Source organism: Notolepis coatsorum, assembly GCF_963971535.1.
Source record: "Notolepis coatsorum genome assembly, chromosome: 10".
Lineage (NCBI taxonomy): Eukaryota > Metazoa > Chordata > Actinopteri > Aulopiformes > Paralepididae > Notolepis > Notolepis coatsorum.
In genome coordinates this window covers 30,651,684-30,667,278 of record NC_140174.1, presented here as the reverse complement: position 1 = coordinate 30,667,278, position 15,595 = coordinate 30,651,684, and the positions used below count along the sequence as shown (strand labels likewise).

General features: G+C 43.4%; 1 protein-coding gene across 1 annotated transcript in view; it reads right to left on the bottom strand.

The window, feature by feature from the left end:
• Positions 1 to 12,843, bottom strand: part of LOC311235515 (bone morphogenetic protein 2-A-like) — a gene marked incomplete at both ends in the record, with an annotated part of 49,148 nt that extends 36,305 nt beyond the window's left edge. The window contains 1 exon segment of the mRNA XM_084322983.1: positions 12,505 to 12,843. Within this exon segment, the coding sequence (XP_084179109.1) occupies positions 12,505 to 12,843 (339 nt within the window).
• Positions 12,844 to 15,595: the final 2,752 nt, after the last annotated feature.

Below are 15,595 nucleotides of genomic sequence, written 5' to 3'. Positions count from 1 at the left end.
ACATCACCTCCTTGTTTGGGAATAGCACAGCACAAGACCGTAGCAGACTACAGAGGAGTGCCGTTCAGCCGAACACACAATTGGAGGTGGGCTTCCCACTCTCCAGGACATTTACAACAAGCGTTGCAAGGTTAAGAGAATAATCAAAGACTCTAGTCACGCAAAAACTGCCTCTTTGAACTGCTGCAGTCAGGCAAGCGATACCAGAGTCTCATGGCCAGTACAGAGAGACTCAGAAGGAGCTTCTATCCCCAGGCCATCAGGATGCTCAATGACAATGACACTATGTAACAACCTATCATCTACACTCACAGCACACACATCCACACTCACTTTAAATAAACACTCACCTTAACTTTAGACACTTTAACACACTTTATATTTATTAGTAAAGAGATTTGCACTACAATTCATATCTCATTGCACCTTACCCTAAGTTTGTACCTCATCCCATGTCTGTAATGTACCTCACTGTTACTCTTTTTAACTCTGTATTGTATATTGTATATATGTATATGTGACTGAACACTTTATTTGACGTACTTTTGACTTTTTCTATTTTAAACTTTTTATCTATTTTTATCTAGCACACTCCCAGGGGCTCATGTATATGAGAGAGAGAGAGAACAAGTGAATGTGTGTGTGTGCATGTGTGTGCATGTGTGTGCATGTGTGTGTGTGTGTGTGTGTGTGTGTGTGTGTGTGTGTGTCGTGTGTGTGTGGTGTGCGCGTGTGCGTGCATGTGTATGTGTGTCAGATAGCTTCTCACACTGTCTCTTTCTCACTGCCATTCGGGGGCGAATCAGCTCCGCTCCGCCCTCGCTCCGTCCTTGGGTGCAAACTCCCCCCCCCTCTCCCCCCTCTAGTTTGTGTATACACACTGCAGTCTTGGTGCGCTCCAGGTTTTTGTTTACGGTTTGCGCTTTGAGCGTGTAAGCTGCCGTAGCGATGATGTCACGCTCTAACGTCAACACAGGAAGAGTTTTAACACATGGTGGTGGAAACTGGATGCTGATATAAAGAAACAAATAACCAATAAATATGAAGTTATATTTGAACCTCTGTTGTCAAGCCTTGTCAATATAAACCCACCCTAGTTAGCTTAGCCTATTTATTACTAGTTAGCAGCTAACATTAGCCCATTGCTTGCGGCAATTATATTGCATGTCATTGATCTACCGGTCGATCACGGCCGACTGGTTGGGCACCACTGGTCTATAGAAATAAATGCATTCGAACAAGAAACCAATGTAATAGTAGACATAGCAATTGAGAGGCTCAACATGCTTGTTTGGTTGAGGTCTGAACTCGCCAAATTGCCCATAATATAGTTTTTGTGGGTATTGTCCAGTTGTTGCTGTATGTTTTTATCTGCCCAAAATTCAAGCAAGCATGAAAGCATTACAGTAACAACGTTTGTGTGTGTCAGCAAGTTGATACAGCAAGCCTCTCCCGTGTTTTGGTACAAGCTCGCACACCACGCCCCCCGCTCCCACTGGCGCGCACCCGAGACCACCTATTCCAGCGGTCCAGGTTTGGAGCGAATCAGCGTCCCCGGGGACATGGGGGAGCGTTCTCAGTAGGACAGACACACCCTTTTCTGGTGCGATCGGGCTGTGATTCGACCCCGAATGGTTAGTGAGAAAGCCCCCTTGGTAAGCTACTGTGTATTCTCTGGCATCATCATGTGAAGTGTAATTATTGGAGGGGAAGGTGTTGTACTTTCATATTTTAATGACGCTGCACAATCGGTGGAAAAAGTGCACTATCAACATCTTGACTTGTGGTTATATATTGGTTAATTCCACCAAAAGTAGGTAACACACTTTTCCAATTATTCGCGTTTGATGCACTTTTACGACGCAAATCTTGACTTCTGGGTCAGAATCTAACTTCAAAGGACGTTTTTTTAAAAAGCACCTGGCTGGCTGGCTGGTTGGTTGGTGTGTACACACCTGCATGCATGCATTTGTGCACCATGTGTTTGCTTGATTACTTCCTCAGTCACACAGTTGGCCACAATGCAACGCAGGATTGTCATCCACTCACACAACTACACACTATTCCTAATTGCACATTCAGATGCAACTATAGAGCCTTCCTAAGACCTACAAAGTGCTGTTTCATTAAACAAGACCCTATTATCTGACACAACGTCCTAAAATCGTCTATATACTATGAATCAATGTCAGATTTGGGTCAACTGAAAAAAGTGGGTTTACCCTCCCTGGGCAGGAGAAGGGAGAGGGAGGAGGAAAAGTAAAAGGGGAAGGAGAGGAAGGAGGGTGGAGGGGAAGGAGAGGAGAGAGGAGAGATGCAGGAGCCAGCCAATGCAATAAGATATCATCACTCTTTCATTAGGTGGGTCTCTCCATGCGGTCAGGGTGACTGTGCAGGAAGAATGGCTCTTTCAACCAGGACCAGGAACCAGGGCGACGCCGCCCTCATTCAAATATCACTTCCAACAATGAGATAATGATATTATTTAATCACATTTGGGAAGAAAATAATTGTTGTTATTTTGGGGGATGGAAACAGGGACGTGTTCTAAGGATTTAGTTTTTTTCATTAAAGAAGTGCTTTTGCATTTGGAAACCTTTTGTCTGCTTTTTACATTGTCTTAGGGACCGGCAAGAGATGGAGTGATGAAGTCCCTCCTTTTCCACTAACCACCTTGGGACCCTATTTCATAAAAGACAGTAGTCAATGGAGAGATTTTCTGATCCCATTTAAGTTGTGCCATGAATTACAGATATGACATTTGTCAATTTAAAAGATTATTTTGCAAGTCAAGAGAGTTGATTGACAAGCAAATTGGCTAGTATTAGCAAAAATTATTGATAGCTTTTGATGCTGTAATGGGGGTCATCCCTATGTTCCCCGGGTTCTATGTTCCCAGTAAAAAAAAGGGTTGTAAGTTCCCCGCTCCCGAAATAAAGGTTCTATGTTCCCCGGTCCTGCTCGCTCCCAAACAAAAAAAAGGGTCCTATGTTCCCCGCTGAAATAAAGGTTCTATATTCCCCGCAGCTCGCCATTAAGGCTGCCCGTAAGAGCGCACCGGCTACCGGCGGTGAAACAGATTTGCACGTAGGCCTATCAAAGATAATATTGTAGCGATCTGTCATACCGTCATTGAAGAATGAGGAAAGTTTTATGTTTCTTTCGTGTCGTTTAATTCCAGACTCAACCGTTACATACAGGTCCAAAACACTTAGCTTGTTATGTCCACACAGCTGTTCTCTAGCGTGTAACCATGACAACAACATAACTTCTGGTGCCCCTCCTATATATCCCGGGGGGGAAACAACAGTTTCATATTAATGTACTTATATACAGGTTTGGAGAGATCGCGCTATCGGGAAATGTCTGTCAGTCACTTGAGTATTTTAAAGTGTTATTGATTGTACGGTGTACCACAGTTTCATATTAATTGATTTCTAGCCGCGAGAGAGCGAGAGCCGAGAGAGCGAGAGCCGAGAGAGAACGAGAGCCGAGAGAGAGCAAGATCCGAGAGAGAGCGAGAGCCGAGAGAGAGCAAGAGCCGAGAGAGCGAGAGCGAGAGCCGAGAGCTGAGAGAGAGCCAAGAGCTGTGTGTGTGTGTGTATGTGTGTGTGTATGTGCAAGCAATAAAAGCTTATTTTGGATTGATTATCACTTATCTGGTCGGCCTGTTTGAGGACACCAACCTGTACACGAACAGCTGTGTGGACATAACAAGCCAAGTGTTTTGGACCTGTATGTAACGGTTGAGTCTGGAAAAAGAAAAAGAAACATAAAACTCTCCTCATTCTTCAATGACGGTATGGCTATCTTGTTAAGACCCAATTATAATACTATGGTGTATTGAACATATTATCTTTGATATGCCTACGTGTGAATCTGTTGCACCATCTATCTACACCCTCACACAACTTGTCACTTTTTCGGGAGTAGCGGGGAACATAGGACCTTTTTTTAGTCGTGACGTGTACGTTTGAGAACACTACCGTAATGACAGAGAATGAAGCAAGCTGACATGGTCGGCCCTCACACAACTCGGTCGCTTTTTCGGGAGCGGGTAGCGGAAGCGGGGAACATAGAACCCGGGGAACATAGGACCCCCTTTTTTTCTCTTTTTCTCCACCTGATTTTCTGTGCTTTTCCTCCCATCCAAATTTAGTCGTTATGCCAATTCCCCCCTCCCCTACCTGGTCGTTGTGCGCATGTGCCCCTTACTGGTCGGTCAAGGGAGCCCTGAGGTCTACCACATGCTTCATCCGACACATGCAGAGGCAGCCAGCGGCTCTCTTTTCACCTGACAGCGCGGACTCTCATTGGTGAAGTGTAACGCGTGGGAGGTCACACTGCCTTCACCAAAAAGTTCTCCATTGATGAACAAAAAGTTCAAAAAGTTCTCCATTGACAAAATAGCCCATTTTGCGCAAATCATTTTAGTAAAGTCGGGACTAGATCTTTCCTCGCAAATGGATATTTGGTCACCACAGAGTTTTATCTGAGGCAATTGTTGCGAGTTCGGTCACGTATCTTGCGCTCGACCAATAGCAGCTCTCCTTGTTGCCAAGTTACAGACAACAAAAGATTGTGTAAACAGCTGCGTGATGTTATCGTGTCATTCACGGAGTACATATCGACGCAAATGGACAACAAACATTCGAATGCTCGCAAAATAGGTTTCAAAACAATGTTATATACATACGCTACTTGATATAGGCAATCGGTTGAATACAGCTGTGAAACGGGCGATAACGTTTGTGTTATTAACCATACTGTACATTTAAATCATATCGCCTTCTATCTACACCAAGAACACAGTATTGCACACTGATCCATGACGTCCTGTGGGGGCAATTATTCAATAAACCTCCATAAACACACAATCCATGATGCATGCAGCACATTTGTATCAAAAACACTTTACTTTGTGATTCCCAACCTGCAATATTAAAGATGCTGGTACAATTTTCTAAATATTGACAGTTCAGTGGATAGTATAATGACACAAATGTATTAATAATTAATTTGGAATAATGGAATAAACAATTTACAAATCAATAAGTTACTCATTAACCTTTTTATTTTCCATTTAAAGACAAAATAGAATGCAGGTACAACAATTGATTCAAGAGGTTTATTCGTCACATACATACACAAGTTTCAAGTTTGTTTATTATTTATCACAATAGAATATAGTAAATAGTAAAATAGGTAGTTCACGATGAAATGCTTGCTTCTGTATGAGCCCCTGAGAGTGTGCTTCATACAGTAAAAAAAGTAAGTAAAAAGTTAAGAAAAGAGGAATATTCAATATACATATATACAATATAGACTACACTGTACCCGCAAAAAATGCTCTGGGTTTCGTAAAAGTCAGTCAAAGCTTACCAAAAGCTCGAGCAGTGAACTCCACGTGACTGAACTCAAACTGCAAAAAAACAGACTAAGAAATGAAGTAAACTCCATGATCAAAACTGCAAAAAATAATTTCATCAATGACACAACTGAGAAAAACAAAAATAAACCCTGTGAACTTTGGAAATGACTGAATAATCAACTAGGCTGCAGTAAAAAACTTAAAACCAGATTTTCAAACATAAAGATGGACAACACGCTCATCACAGACAAGCTGGATGCAGTGGCGGCTCTGCCACTAGGGGCGCAAGGGCGCCGCCCCCCCTTCAGGCCCTGCCTGGTTATATGAGAGTAGAACAAGAAAAAGTATCTTTTTGTTTTTTGTTTTATAGCCCTATAAATAATATAAACATGTTTAAAATGAATAATATTTACTCATTTTAAGTATGTTTGTATTTCCAATGCACAATATAACGTTATTATCTAAAATAAAAAAACACTCGTTTTCCTGAGCAGGAAGTGACGTTTTTTTTATTTTTTTTATTTTTTCGTATTTCTCGGCCCGGGCTAGACGCGATAGCGCTCTGAGTGCGCGTCACAGTTTGATCGCTGTATCCGTCACATCCAATCAGTGCATAACGCGTTGTGCGTTGAAATATGACTATTATGTTGGAATCCGGGCGCGATTTGAAGCGGTCTAGCCAGTAGCGTCAAGAATTTCTGTAGCCGCATTTCGCGGAGACGCTCTCTGATTGGCCGACGCCAGTATTTTTTTCCATAGCAGAATTTCACAGAGACGATCTCTGATTGGCCGAATCCAATTTCTAATGTTCCAATTCTAGCTTATTCCAATTCTAGCTTATTCCTAGGTTGGTGATGCAGGCAGCTGTTTGTCTTAGAGCGTGCCGTGACTGCAAGTTCTTTAGACTGTTAAGCTTAGGCACTCTTTCAAAGTTGGTTAAGGTTAGAGTTTGTCTTAGAGCATGGCGATAGAACGCCAGGTAGTTTGCAGTCTGTTCGAGCAGAAATGGACAAAGGAATGAAGTACTTGTGTTGTGTGGTGCTTCTGCTAACAAGCTAACACTTGGCTAACAAGCTATATGGCGGATGCAGTCTGGACACAGTGGACAGTGGGCTGGAATACATCAACAGTGGATTATACACTTTATCAAGGCAAGCCCTGAGTCCTGCCCTGGACGTGTCAACTAAACAGTGAGTCTCTCTCTCTCTCTCTCTCTCTCTCTCTCTCTCTCTCTCTCTCTCTCTCTCTCTCTCTCTCTCTCTCTCTCTCTCTCTCTCTCTCTCTCTCTCTCTCTCTCTCTCTTCTTTTGGATTGAAAATACGTGGATTATGGCTTGTTCAATATCGTCTATGTTTGAATGAATGAATGAATGATAACTTTATTAACAGATTGCAGAATGGGTACAATACAGTACGGCTCAATACACACAATTGTTAAGGGGATGCAGACCAGAGAAAGACGTTTGTCTTGTTTACATCAGGGTCCCAGATTTTCGATTCATATCGATAGTTTAATAGCTAGCCTTGGCTCGTTTAACAATATGCAAAATATGTGTACAGCCCTGTACTCATACTGAAGTTATTCTTGGTATATAATAGGTCTGATTGTGTAACGAATCGATTCCACGTCGCGCTGTGTGTGAGAGAGAGAAGGAGAGAGGGAGAGATCTGCGTGTTTGGAGACGGAGCGAGTTTTGTTTCTAACTTTTCTATTTATATATTGTGTTTCAAGTTGTGATTGTGAATTAGACTATACTTTATTTGACTGGTTGTGTGTTGTTGTAGTAACAGCTGACGTCTTGCCATGAGTCGGTTGCGTGGTACTGTACATGTTTGCAAAATGTTTGGTATAGCGCCCCTAGTGGCGAAGAATCGACGGGCCGCCACTGGCTGGATGTGGCCAATTACTTAAACATTTTCTTCACAAACATAGCCACAACACTGGTAAATAAACTACCCTCCCACTCAGGACACATCATAGCCTACTACAATAATCTAGGGGTCCGCAAAGACGATTTCAAACTAGAAATGGTAACAACAGCTGAGGTACTCAAAAAACTGAGCGCCCTCCAACCTAACAAGGCCACTGGCCATGACAATATCCCCTCCAAATTCCTCAGAGACTCAGCAGCTGCCATCACTCCAGTCATCACACACATAATAAACCTCTCCATAAAACAGGGACACGTACCCAAAGACTTCAAAATTGTGAGAGTAACCCCCCTGCACAAAAAGGGCAGCAAATTAGATCCAGGCAACTACGGCCCTGTTTCTATTCTTACCTCCATCTCGAAAGTCATGGAAATAATAGTATACGAACAGGTCGAAAAGTACCTTGCGGAAAAAAATCTAATCTTCGAATTTCAATCTAGCTTCAGAACATCCCACTCCACTGACACATGCCTTCTCTATTTGAACGACCACATCAAACAAGAGGTGGACGCGGGCAAATACTTCGGCATGATCATGCTGGACCTACAGAAGGCCTTCGACACTGTCAATCACTCCATTCTGATTGACAAGCTAAAAGCAATTGGTTTTGATAGTCTATCAGTGAGCTGGATGCAATCCTACCTGGAGGGGAGAGAACAGATGGTGGAGGTAAACGGTACCCTACACCCCCCCCCCCCCCCTCCCAATGAGCTGTGGTGTTCCACAAGGAAGCATACTAGGACCGCTAGTGTTCCTAATTTATGCAAATGTCAGGTTGTCAGCTTGTGACTGCAACTTGTTCCTGTTCGCGGACGACTCAGCCCTGCTGGTCTCTGACAAGAACAAGTTACAGGTTGAAAAAACCATCAGCTCGGAACTAGGCAAAATCTGCACCTGGCTCGCTGACAACAAACTATCATTACACCTGGGTAAAACAGAGTCCATTCTCTTCGGTTCAAATAACAAACTCAGCAAGGCCGACGGCTTCTCAGTTACAGTGGGTGACGATATTGTCACAAGGAAAGATGAAATTACATACCTGGGTTCTATCCTAGAGGCAAATCTTTCCTGTGACAAAATGGCATCCAATGTAATAAAAAAAAGTCAACCAAAAAAACTAGATTATTGTACCGGATCTCATCTCTGGTAAACAAGAATACTGAAGGGCCCTCAGGGATAAATAAAGGTTTTCAATCAATATAGTGTTAGCCCTTGTTTAACCTTTGTCTGTTTTCTACAGGGTATATGGATGAAGACATCAACAAGGCCATCGAAGACACCACTGTGGGGATTTATGAGTGACCCCAGTGGAATGGGTTTTATTGTGGTGGACAATAAGGGAATTCCACGTCTTAAATGTACATGGGCAGTGCAGGTACGTACATGGAAAGGGAGAACTACTTACAAATTGTGGATGTCTTAACCTGTAGTGATGCAAAAGCTTGAACCTATTTGATACAGTTTCTGTGCACCCTTTACATCTCCAAATTCCCAGCACCTAACCCTGTAACATAAATAGAATAGAATAGAAATACTTTAATCATCCCGAGGGAAATTTGGCACTACAAATTGCTCACAGTAAACATTTAGGTAGACAAAACAAATCACAAATAAGAACAAAAAATTGCCTAAGAATAAAGAATAAAATAAAATACGGTCCGGGATTCACATTTCCTATGTAATGTATGTACATGCTAATATAAATACAGTAACAAATAGATATCTACATTAAGTGTATTGTAAGTGTAATATTGACAATGTTGTTTTAAAAGTAAAAGTCCAGGAAGATGGTAACTTCACTCTGTGCTCAGTGATGCAGTGAGTCACAGTGATGCATATATAGTCTGATCACTGTGCATCACTGAGCACAGAGTGACAAATCAACTCCATTAGTTATATTATTAAAGCTCTGATCTATAATTATAATAAAAAGATCTACTGCACTAACAATTCAAAACATTATGGAAATGTACTAGTGCTATCAATTCATAAATAATGGATATATCTTTAAATACAAGGACAAACACTAACCAGCTAAATATGTTTTAATGTGTTATGATGCTGTTAAATAATGCCTTAATAGTGATGCAAAAGCTTGGGACCTATTTGATCATTTCTGTTACATTCCCAGCACCTGTAACATAAATCAAGACCATCATTAGTTACATTATTAAAGCTCTGATCTCTAGGCCTAATTATAATAAAAATGTCTACTGCACTAACAATTCAAAACATTATGGAAATGTACTAGTGCTATCAATTCATAAATAATGGATATATCTTTAAATACAAGGACAAACACTAACCAGCTAAATGTGTTTTAATGTGTTATGATGCTGTTAAAGAATGCCTTAATAGTGATGCAAAAGCTTGGGACCTACTTGATCATTTCTGTTACATTCCCAGCACCTGTAACATAAATCAAAACCATCATTAGTTACATTATTAAAGCTCTGATCTCTAGGCCTAATTATAATAAAAATGTCTACTGCACTAACAATTCAAACCATTATGGAAATGTACTAGTGCTATCAATTCATAAATAATGGATATATCTTTAAAGACAAGGACAAACACTAACCAGCTAAATGTGTTTTAATGTGTTATGATGCTGTTAAAGAATGCCTTAATAGTGATGCAAAAGCTTGGGACCTACTTGATCATTTCTGTTACATTCACAGCACCTGTAACATAAATCAAGACCATCATTAGTTACATTATTAAAGCTCTGATCTCTAGGCCTAATTATAATAAAAAGGTCTACTGCACTAACAATTCAAAACATTATGGAAATGTACTAGTGCTATCAATTCATAAATAATGGATATATCTTTAAATACAAGGACAAACACAAACCAGCTAAATGTGTTTTAATGTGTTATGATGCTGTTAAAGAATGCCTTAATAGTGATGCAAAAGCTTGGGACCTACTTGATAATTTCTGTTACATTCCCAGCACCTGTAACATAAATCAAGACCATCATTAGTTACATTATTAAAGCTCTGATCTCTAGCCCTAATTATAATAAAAAGGTCTACTGCACTAACAATGCAGGCTTCAATCTATGTTGTTTAGTCTATCTGTTCAGTACTGTCTCAAGATGCACAATGAGATCTTCTTCTTCTTCTTCTTATTTGAATTTCCGGCAGTGTAGACGCATCGTGGCGTATTACTGCCCTCCGCAATTATTTTTATGGGCTCTTCTTCTTCTTCTTCTTCTTCTTCTTCTTCTTCTTCTTCTTCTTCTTCTTCTTCTTCTTCTTCTACTGGACCCCGTCATCAACTACATTGTCCATTGGAGTGCAGCTAATGCTCCTACTTCCTGTCTGAGCCCCCCTCCGCGGGACCCTCCTTGACCCCTGCGATCTTATTCTGGGCTGCTTTGTCCCTCTCAGCCCCCTCAGCCAATTCGCTATACACCTCCTCCCAGTCCAGACCTTCCATTCCCAGATGTTGAACCGCTATCCTAACAATCATCTTCACCATCGCTGTTTTACCCTTAGCCTCTGCCATACCAGTAGGGATGGGTACCGAATTCGGTACTTTTGAGGTACCGAACCGAAACACGTCGGTACTACCGAGTATCGAATCAAGTGAGAAATCAAAAAAAAAATTAAATTTTTTTTTTTTTTTTTTTTTTTATTATTTACTTTTTTCTTTTCATGTCAACGTTCACACGCACAATATATGCTTACCTAGGATTTGACTTGATTCAACAACAAAGCAGTCGGAGCAATGGCAAGCCGAAAACTGTCGAAATTGTAGTTATTTGAAGTTTGGATTTTTATTTATTTACGACTGAGGTAGGTAAATTAAATTTCTTGAGACTAAAGTACCGAAAAAAGGTTCCGTTGGGTACCGGTATCGATTCACAGGTACCGGTACCGGTACCGGTATCGGTTCAAATGTGAAAGGTACCCATCCCTACATACCAGTAACTACCCCTGCCACGAAGGCCACAATACCTAATTTCTCCTCCCTTCCCCTCTCTCTTTCCTCCTGCTCTACCCTCTCTGTCAAATGCCCTCCTTCAACCCCCTGCACCCTTTCTTGGCTGCCCTGTCCTACCCTGCTAACCGCCTCAGCATACGACAACTTACCCTCCCTTCTCACTCTCCAATCCGCGACCTCCTTCTTCATCACCTCACACCCCCTAAACGCTACACTATGCTCCCCACCACAACTACAGCACATCGGCTTCACTCCCTCTCCACACTTCCCATATTCATGTTCCCCGCCACACCTAGCGCACCTCAGCCCCTTCCTACACGTAGTAGCTATATGGCCAAACTCCTGGCACCTATAGCACCTAAGAGGATTCTGAACAAATTCCCTAACCCTATACATCCTACGCCCTACAAACACCTCCCTAGGAACAACCCCACCCTCAAACTTAATCACTACCGTCTCCGTCACTGCCCTCTCTGCTCCCCTCTTCATCCTTTCTGCACTCTTAACTATGCCATTACGCCCGTCCCCCTTTAACTCTTCCACCAGCTGCTCTACTGTAACCTCGACCGGTACCCCAGCTATCACCCCCTTACATCCCCCCTCCCTCTTCTCCCCTACTCTTGCCACCTTACTTATACCCACCCCCCCAATGCTCCTCATCTTCCTAGCCATCTCCACCTGCCCCTCACTACCACACCCTACGGCCAGATTCCCATCCCACAAAACTCTCGCATACTTTACCTCTCCTAATTGAGTTTGGGCAACTCGAGCCTACCTACTTTCCCCTCTCCCCTCTCCCCCTCAAGCCTGACCACTATATGAATCACTTCCACTTTTGCCACATAATTTCCAGCACCCTCGCCTCCCGGCCCACTTGAGCTATCGTCCCTCGCTTTCACATCGTTTCCTCCACCCTCGCCTCCCGGCCCACTTGAGCTATCGTCCCTCGCTTTCACATCGTTTCCTCCACCCTCGCCTCCCGGCCCACTTGAGCTATCGTCCCGCGCTTTCACATCATTTCCTCCACCCTCGCCTTCTGATCCACTTGAGCTATCGTCCCCCATTTTCTTCCTCTTACTCCCCTTCCCCTCACTTACCTCCCTCTCCTTCTCCTCCTTCGTCCACCCTTCTCCCCCCCTCTCCTCCCCCCTACTCTCCGTATCGTGACCCTTACCCTTGCCCTGGCTATTCTCGCCCCCATCGCTGTCGTTCCTCCCCGCCTGTTTCTTCCTCTTACTCCCCTCACTTACCCTCCTCTTCTTCCCCACCGTTTCCCACCCTTCTTTCTCACTCTCATCCCCACTATACTCCATTCTGTCACCACCCGACTCCTTCCCTTTGCCCTGGCTATTCTCACCCCTATCGCTGCCGCTCCTTGCTTGCCGCTCCTTTTGAGCTCTCGCCAAGACCGAGTTATACTCGTCAAGGCTCAACAATTCCCACCACTTGTCGTCCCTCCTCTTCAACTCGTCAAGGCTCAACAATTCCCACCACTTGTTGTCACTCCCCTTCATGTCACCATCGCCGATCAATCCCTTCACTGACTCTGACTCTTTCTCCACTGAAGACTTCTTCTTTTTCCCCTTCATCCTCCTTTCCACAGCAAAACGGTCGGCAAGGCACAGGTGTTGTGGTGTCCACAGTCTTGGTCCTGAGAGAATTCTTCTTCTTCTTCTTATTTGAATTTCCGGCAGAGTACTTCTTCTTCTTCTTTTGAATTTCCGGCAGAGTAGACGCATCGTGGCGTATTACTGCCCTCCACACTTCTTTTGATGATCTCTTCTTCTTCTTCTTCTTCTTCTTCTTCTTTCTTGGCGTATTTCTTCCCTCCTCATTTCTTATACTACACTAGTGGTGTTCCATCTTTAGGCCTTTTCAACTCACACTTTCTCCTTCTTCTCTGCTCCTCTTGCCTGTCCAATACTAATACATACCCTAACGCTATATCCTCTGGTACAACTCTGAAGCATGCAGAAATGTCAGCACTGCCTCTGTGATCAACTGGTGGTTCTCATTATCCATGCCAAAGAATGATTTAAGAGAGAAGGAAGAGACTCCCAGCTCTTCCAGACTTTTATAAAAGATTTCCCTCTCTTTCCTATACCTTTCACATTTTAGGAAGACATGCCCGACAGTTTCAGTCTCTCCACATTCACACACCCCATCTGGATGTTTGCCCACAATGCACAAGCTACTGTTCAACCCACAGTGCCCCAGCCTCAGTCTACACATCTTCACCCTATCACTCCTTGACCCATATCCCTCCACCTTGATCTTGACCCGAGGCTGCAGAGAGAAATAGTGCCTTCCCTTGGTCCCCCTTTCCCACTCATCCTGCCACTCAGCCTCAACTCCTTTCTTTATCTTATCTCTGAGTTCTACTCTTCCCATTGAAATGCCTATCTCTTCCTCCCTTCCCAGGCTCTGTTTGGCAAGGGAGTCAGCCATCTCATTCCCCGCAATACCAGCGTGCCCCGGGACCCAACAAAACTCCACTGACCAGCCTGCCTTCGCAATCCTATATAAAACCAACATTATTTCCTGAATGAGATCAGGGCGAGCTTTAGACCCACCTGCACTCAGAGCCATCAGTGCAGCAGCCGAGTCAGAGCATATAATCACCTGGCTTGGTCCCACTTCCTCCACCCACCACAATGCCCAGAGGATGGCAAGCAACTCTGTCACAAATACTGAGCTGCCATCGGATATTCTTTGTCCCTTACCGATCCCTAACCGAGGCACCCACCACCCAAATCCTGCCCTCCCACTTTCAGGATCCACAGAGCCATCAGTGTACACCTCCAGAGCCCCTGATTCCAGAAGGAACCTCTCTATTTCCTCCACAATCTCGCCCTTATCCTCCTCCTTCAAGAACCTAAGTGCAATGACTCGATCAGGCACTAGCCAAAATGGCACTGATAGCCACCGAGTGTGCTCCGCCACTCCCCCCTGATGCAATCTCAACTTCCTGGCCCACTGATCAATACTGGCCAAAAAAGGTTTATACTTATCCCCATCTCCTGAAAGTAAACACCTAGCTGGGAAGGACAGACTTGTCCCACTCAATTTTGCCCAGTACTGTAGCCCTAACTTTACTCTCCTCAGGTTTAGGGGCAACTCCCCCATTTCCACCAATAGTGCTGAAGCAGGGGTGGTCTTAAAAGCTCCACAGCAGATTCTCAGAGCCTTGCACTGAAGCACATCCAGCTTTCGCAAATTAAACTTGGCCGCAGAGCCGTACACATAACAACCATAATCAATTGTTGACCTGATCATCGCCTGGTATATCATGCACGTGGTCTCTCTATCCGCTCCCCACCCACTCCCAGCCAAACTTCTCAGCACATTCACTATTCTTTCACACTTTGCCAGGATTTTCTCTATATGAACAGCCCAATTCAATCTTTCGTCAAACCAAACTCCCAAAAATTTAAACACCTTTACTCTCTCTAAGGGAGATCCATACATAACCAGCCTTCCCCTAGGCACCCTCTTTCTAAAACCAAAAATCATATAATTAGACTTAGAGGCGGATATTTTAAAACCCCACTTGTCTCCCCATTCCTCTACATCCCCCAGAGCTCTTTGTACCTGCTTTAAACAATACTCAACATTCTTCCCTCTTTTCCATATGGCCCCATCGTCCGCAAATAAAGACAACCCATATCCTTTTCCAATTTGCCCAAAAATGTCATTAATCATCACATCGAAGAGGACCGGACTAATCACGCTTCCTTGCGGGGTGCCATTTTCTATTTTTACAGTTTTTGAGGTTTGCCCCCCCACACGTACTTGGATCGTCCTGTCTAATAGAAAATCCTTTATCCAATTAAACAATCTCCCTCTAACTCCTAGGTCATACAATTTCAAAAGCAGCCCCTCTTTCCACAAAGAGTCATACGCCTTTTCAATATCCAAAAATACACTTATCACTACTTCCTTATTGTCAAAAGCCTGTCTAATGTCCTGGTCTAGAACAGCTACTGATTCCATTGTAGACCTGCCATTTCTAAACCCATTCTGATACCCAACATAAAGATCCTTACTTTCTAAAAAGTAAACTAATCTATTAGTAATCATCCTTTCCATAATTTTACACAATACAGACGTCAAGGCTATGGGTCGGTAAGATCCTGGATCAGCCGCTACTTTACCTGGCTTCAAAATAGGAATGATGACGGCATGCTTCCACTCCTTTGGCAAGCAGCCTTCTAGCCACACATTATTAAACAAACCCAGTATTTCAATCATTACAAATTCGTCCAAATTCTTAAATAATTCATAGGATAATCCATCTCTGCCAGGCGTCGTATTTGCACCAGCCTGGATAGCATCCCCTAA